Consider the following 6,446-nt stretch of genomic DNA (forward strand, 5'->3'; position numbering starts at 1 on the left):
CCTATGCCTCAAGAATCACCGGTTTACTCAAAATATATACACAACCATATTTTCTGTCATTAAATGTTGGGGTTTTTGCCCCCTTCAAGGATCCTATATATGAAACATCTAGTTATTCTCTCATTAACTGGACCTTATACTTAATGTTCAATGCCATACGTACATTTTTTTCTGTATAGGAAATTTTCATAGTTTCTGTTTCCCCTCCTCCCATCAATTAGCTAGCTATCATCTTGCTCTAAAATTTCTCCATAGAACAAACTATCCCATTAACTTTTTAACTAGTTGGCCAATTTTCTGTCCTAGCAAATCTGAGGGGGCAACATAATTCTTAATATTCATGGCTCACTAATGTCAAACATAAAGATGGCATACTTAAAACTCCAGAATAGCTTCTGGTACAAGCAAGCTCCATCTGACTGACAATGGTCACTTCAAAAGCCAATTTTCTAAAATAATTTATAGGTAATAAAGATAAAAAACCAAAGCAGAAATGAGACAACACAGTATACTAACTTCAGTACATATTTTTCCCCCACAGACAGACGTCTGAATATTCGTTATGAAAGAGGAAAAAAGGCAAGAACCGATAGCTCAAATTTCATATTCTAAGGATCTCTCAAAAGTCCCCTATCCGACCTACAAAGCCTACAGAATCCATAACCTGGAGTTAATATTACTGAGTTTCGTAGTGGAAGATTAGTAAGATTGTTTTTTAAAAAAGATTCTTTTAAGTTCTTTTTCTTTCTTATGGTGCTGAGGATGAAACCTAGGGGCTCATGCATACCAGGCAAGCAGTCTACCACTAAGCCACATCCCTGGCCTTTTTTTTTTTTTTTTGGGGGGGGGGTTCTTATGATTAAACCCACAGTCTTGCACATGCTAGGCAAGTGCTCTACCAGTAAGATACATCCCCAGCCCTTTTTATTATATTTTGAGACAAGGTCTCCCCTAAGTTGCTCAGGGTAGACTCAAACTCTTTGACTCTCCTGCCTCAGCCTCTCAAGCAGCTGGGATTATAGATGTGTACCATTGCACCCAGACTAAATTATTTTCTTTAATTGTCCAAAACAATGAAATATTTGCTCTAACTCTGAAGTGCTCTATGCTACTAATAAGCTAGTAGTAGCCAGAGTCAGAGAGAGATGATCTTTCAGAGTGGTCACAATATAGAGGCTCTATTCCTAAGATAGGGCAGAGTAGAACTACAATAAAATGTAGGTCTAGGGGCAGAAGAGCTAAGAACCTTTCAGGGGCAAAGTCACTTACATTTATGTAGCCAGTCTGTCAGCCATTTTCTTCCTTTAAACACATTAACAACTGAGAAGTAATCTAGGGTGAAGACTTTCTGTCTTAGGTAGCTGGAAGCAACAGGGGAAACTCTAAACTTATTTTATTATTTTTCAAAATATTTTTTAGTTGTAGGTAGACACAATACCTTTATTTTATTTTTATGTGGTGGTGAGGATCGAACCCAGTGCCTCACACATGCTAGGCCAGTGTTCTACCACTGAGCCACAAGTAAATTACAGTGGTGCATGCCTGTAATTCAAACACCTCAGGAAGCTGAAACAAGAGGATTGCGAGTTCAAAGCCAGCCTCAGCAAAAGAGAGATGCTAAGCAACTCAGTGAGACCCTGTCTCTAAATAAAATACAAAAATAGGGCTGGGGATGTGGCTTAGTGGTTGAGTTTTGTAGTGGAAGATTAGTAGGATTGTTTTTTTAAAAAAGATTATTTTAAATTATTTTTCTTTCTTATGAGGCTGAGCATGAAACCTAGGGGCTCAATCCCCAGTACAAAAAAAAAAGATGCAGGGGCTGGGCGTGGTGACACACACCTATTATCCCAGCACCTCAGGAAGCTGAGGCAAGAGGATCAGGAGTTCAAAGCCAGCCTCAGGAATTTAATGAGGCCCTAATTTAGTGAGACCCTGCTTCAAATAATAAAGTGCTGGGGATGTGGCTCGGTGGTTGAGTGCCCTCGAGTTCAATCCCTGGTACCCGCCCCCCCCAAAAAAAAGATAAAGGGAAAGCCAGGATTGGTGGCACATGCCTCCAGTCCCAGCTACTTGGAAGGCTGAAGCAGGAAGAATGATTGAGCCCAGTCTAAGGCTCTATCTGAAAACACAGAGAAAAGGAATCCCAACAGTACTGCATACTTACTTAGGACTCTGACCCAACAATAGGAATGTGGAGAATGAAAGAGTTCCAAGGATATTTCTACTGCTCATATTAAGGAACTGTAAAGACCACAAATTCAATACAGGGTATTCTAGACATAGCAAAGATTAAAAAGTAATAGAATATAGAAGGAAAGAAGAGCCACAGCAGTTAACTTCTGAATGTGAAAATTAGAAGTAGTTGCAGGAACAGTTGGAGAGAAAATTTCAAGATTTTCCTGTATTGATACAAATATAAACATGAATGCAAATTAAATATCAATTTCCTATGTAAAAATATTTATTTTGAATAATAAAAATTTAATGACAAAAAAGGTTTTCCTATATTATCTCTGTATTTTAAAAAAAGAAAATAGAAAGTCAAACAATAAAACAAATTACTTCATAGACTCTACTGCTTTTCTAATATGTTGGGTTATTTTATTAATTTGAAGGGAATTACAGGTCCTCCACTGAAAATAAGCAAAAGAATAAACATTCCCTAATCCTTACTATAAAAAGCCATTTTAGCAAATTATTTAAGACTAAGAGAATATCACTATAGTCAACCAGAATGCAAATATTCCCAATCTACATATTCAGGGCACTGGTAAATACTGTTTATCTATTAATTGTATTTCATGATATTAAATAAACATTTTTACTGTTAAAAATATTCTCCTAGTCTAGCTGGGAGTGCTGGCACACACCTGCAATCCCAGGGACTCAGAAGGCTGAGGCAGGAAGATCACAAGTTTCAGGCTAGCCTCAACAACTTAGCAAGGCCCTGTCTCAAAAAATAAAAAGAGGATTGGGGCTGTAGCTCAGTGGCAGAGCGTTTGCCTAGGATGCGTGAGGCACTGGGTTTGATCCTTACCACCACACACACAAAAAGGCACGCTGTCCACCTACAACTATAACTAACTAATTAACTAACCAAATAAATAAATAAATAAATAAAAAGGGCTGGGGATGTTGCTCAGTGACTGAATACCCCTGGGTTCCAATTCCAATACCAAAAAAATATTTATTATCCTAGCCTACCTTGGTGGCTCACACCTGTAATCCCAGCTACTCAGGAGGCTCACAAGTTTGAGGCCAGCCTGAGCAATTTACTGAGACCCTATCTCAAAATAAAATTTTAAGAAGTGGAGATATACCTAAGAAATAGAGCACCTGCTTAGCATGTGTGAGGCTCTGGGTTCAATCTGCAGTACCAAATAAATATATATTTATTTACAGTAAAAGACAAAAAGACTGCCTGGTAAAAGATAAATAGAAATGGTATAAATCTCTCTCTAGGAAATTACTAAGAGGGAAAAAAGTACTTTAAATCAAACTAGGAACATGTTTGGAGTGTTTCAACACGTTTCTCCTCACAGTGGATTTGGATCTTTGAGGGTCTTGTTTTATTGGAGGGCAATTTGAGAAAGTCACATTGATTTAGACAAGGAATCATTAGATTTTCCTTTTTTAAAAGTTAACATCATCATTCTGAGGGATATAAAATCAATCTTCACAAAGAAATCTTTACATCTCACTACAGTATTTCTCATTAAAATATGGCATTCTTGATAGAATTTCTTTTCTCGAATGAAAGTAGGATTTAAAAGATAATCCCCCAACCCCACAAAAAAAGAAAGAGAAAGAAATAAATAAGGAGAAAAGAAGACAACTAGTTTTGGTCCTTATTTTGCAATAAAGCTAGAAAGAGATGAAACAATAGCAAGGAATGTCTTGCAAAGGTACCTGCTTGGCAACTAGAAATATGATGAATATATGACAATTCAGAGCTTTCCTTACACAATTTTCTTTCCTTAACAAGTTTTTGAGGATCTTAGGCTATTAGGTCTTCTTTCTTTCTTTCTTTTTCAGGTAAATGTTTACATTGTGGCTTGGTTAAATCAATAGTCATGAGGCTATTAGGTCTTATTTTAAGGAAACAAGGCCACGGGATTCACCAACTCAGAGACCCTCAAATATCCACCAGTCCCACAGGCCTAAGTCCTCAACACCCACCTCGTCATCACTGTCGGATGTCTCTGAGTCTGAAGATGCTGCAGGTTGACTCACAGGCGGCTCCTTCTCCTCAGAGTCACTGCGCTTCCTTTTTGCCAGGGACAATAGCTCCTAATAAGGCAGAAATAGTCACATCAGTTTTGTTCAACAGAGAGAGAATAATAAAATGGCCGGGCATGGTGGCATTTGCCTGTAATCCCAATGACTCTGGAGGCTGAGGCAAGAGGATCGAAGTTCAAAGCCAGCTTCAACAACTTAGTGAGGCCCTAAGCAACTTAGAGAAACCCTGTCTCAAAATAAAAAATTTAAAAAAGGCTGTGGATGTGGCTCAAGGGTTGAGTGCTCTCTGGGTTCAATCCCCAGTACCAAATAAATAAATAGCCCACATTCCCTGAATCTCTTCTACATCTTTGTGCTTTCCACTGAAGGACATCATCATAAGGACTTTTAACATACAAATGGACTGAATGCCAGTATTCCTAGGTGCTGAAGAAATATTTTCAAAATCTGCCCACTCCTTCTTCATGGGAAAAGTATATCTGAAATAGAAAACTGAATTAGAAGCTACTCCAAACTGTCACTGATTTCTCTCTAAACTACAGAAGTATTGATTCTCAGGGACTGATAAGAACTGTTTACAAAGGTAGTTTGCTTGCTGTTTACCTGGAATACAGCTAATACTCCAAAGATCCTTTGTATTATATTTCATGTATAATTGGTGTTTGTGAAGCTGTTGTAAAAAAGCTTAACATTAGATGCAATGGCATATGCCTGTTATCACAGCCATTCAGGAGGTTGACAAATTCACAGCCAGCCTCAGAAACTTAGCAAGACCCTGTCTCAAGATAAAAAATAAAGGGACTACAGTGTTAGGGGCTGGGGTTGTGGCTCAGCGGTATAGTGCTCGCCTAGCATGTGCGAGGCCCTGGGTTTGGTCCTCAGCACCACACATAAATAAAGGTATTGTGTGCAACTACAACTAAAAATTAAATAAATCAATTCTCAAAACTGTATATAAATAAATAAAATAAAGGCCCATTGACAACTAAAAAATATTTAAAAAATAAAAATAAAAAAGGGCTAGTAATGTAGCTCTATGGTAAAATATGTCAGGATTCAATTGAGAGAGAGAGAGAGAGAGAGAGAGAGGAAGGAAGGAAGGAAAAGAAAAGAAAGGAGGGAGGGAGGGAGGGAAGAAAGAAAGAAAGAAAGAAAGAGCCCACAAACTGTACATTTATGAGGTCATTTTATATTCTGAATGCTTAAACCATAAAAAAAAAAGTATATACTTCTGTCCAGTCATGGTGGAACTATAATTCCAGTGACTCTGAAGGCTAAGGCAGGAGGATCTCGAATTCAAGGATAGCCTCAACAACTTAGTTAAATCCTATTTCAAAATTGAAAACAACAACAACAAAAAAAAAAATTAAAAAGGCTAAGGATAAAGATGTAGCTTTGTGGCAGAGCACCCCTGGGTTCAATCCATAGTACAAAAAATACACACACACACACACACACACACTCGTATGTGGAGGGGAAGAGACTGGGGGTGGTGAGGAGGTAGAGAGAAAAAGAGGGAGATTTGTATATTTCTGGTGCTTAATCTAGGGCTTAACAATGAACACTAGGTGTGCTATCCATTATGTCAGAATCCTAATTTGACAACCCCAACACTCCACTTCACTACTTCTGCTTTGTCCTGGTGACTTAAAGTGTGATTAGAAGGGAAGTGCCAGAGAGAAAGCCATGGCTACAATCAGAATCGGCTTTACCACATGGCTTCCCTGTCTCATTACTTTTCCCCTACTTACTTCTGTGACTCAAAAACGCAAAACAGGGTTACTAGCCCTGCTCTCTGCTAATACCAATACCAGCCCACACTTACACTATTCTTACTATATGTCAAGCACTTTTCTCAGCATCTGTTATTTACTATTCACAACAATATTGATAAATATTGTCACCATCCCCGTTTAAAGATAAAAAAGCAGCTGGTGACGCACTCCTGGAATCCCAATGACTCAGGAAACTGAGACAGGAGGATCAAAAGTTCAAGTCTTGGGGCTGGGGATGTGGCTCAAGCTGTAGCGCGCTCGCCTAGCATGCGTGTGGCCCGGGTTCGATCCTCAGCACCACATACAAAGATGTTGTGTCCGCCGAAAACTAAAAAAGTATATATTAAAAAAAAATTTCCCTCCCTCCCATCCCTACTCTCTACTCTCTCTCAAAAGTTAAAAAAAAAAAAAAATGAAATCAGTCCTGACTGG

At 38.4% G+C, this 6,446-nt stretch overlaps 1 protein-coding gene across 1 annotated transcript in view; it reads right to left on the reverse strand.

Annotated features, from left to right (window-relative positions):
* The window catches only part of Rtf1 (RTF1 homolog, Paf1/RNA polymerase II complex component), a 60,934-nt gene that overhangs the window by 38,305 nt on the left and 16,183 nt on the right, over positions 1–6,446 (reverse strand). Inside the window, 1 exon segment of the mRNA XM_015480797.2 lies at positions 4,180–4,290. Within this exon segment, the coding sequence (XP_015336283.1) occupies positions 4,180–4,290 (111 nt within the window).

This window comes from Marmota marmota, unplaced genomic scaffold (genome assembly GCF_001458135.2).
Source record: "Marmota marmota marmota unplaced genomic scaffold, marMar, whole genome shotgun sequence".
In the NCBI taxonomy this organism is placed as follows: domain Eukaryota; kingdom Metazoa; phylum Chordata; class Mammalia; order Rodentia; family Sciuridae; genus Marmota; species Marmota marmota.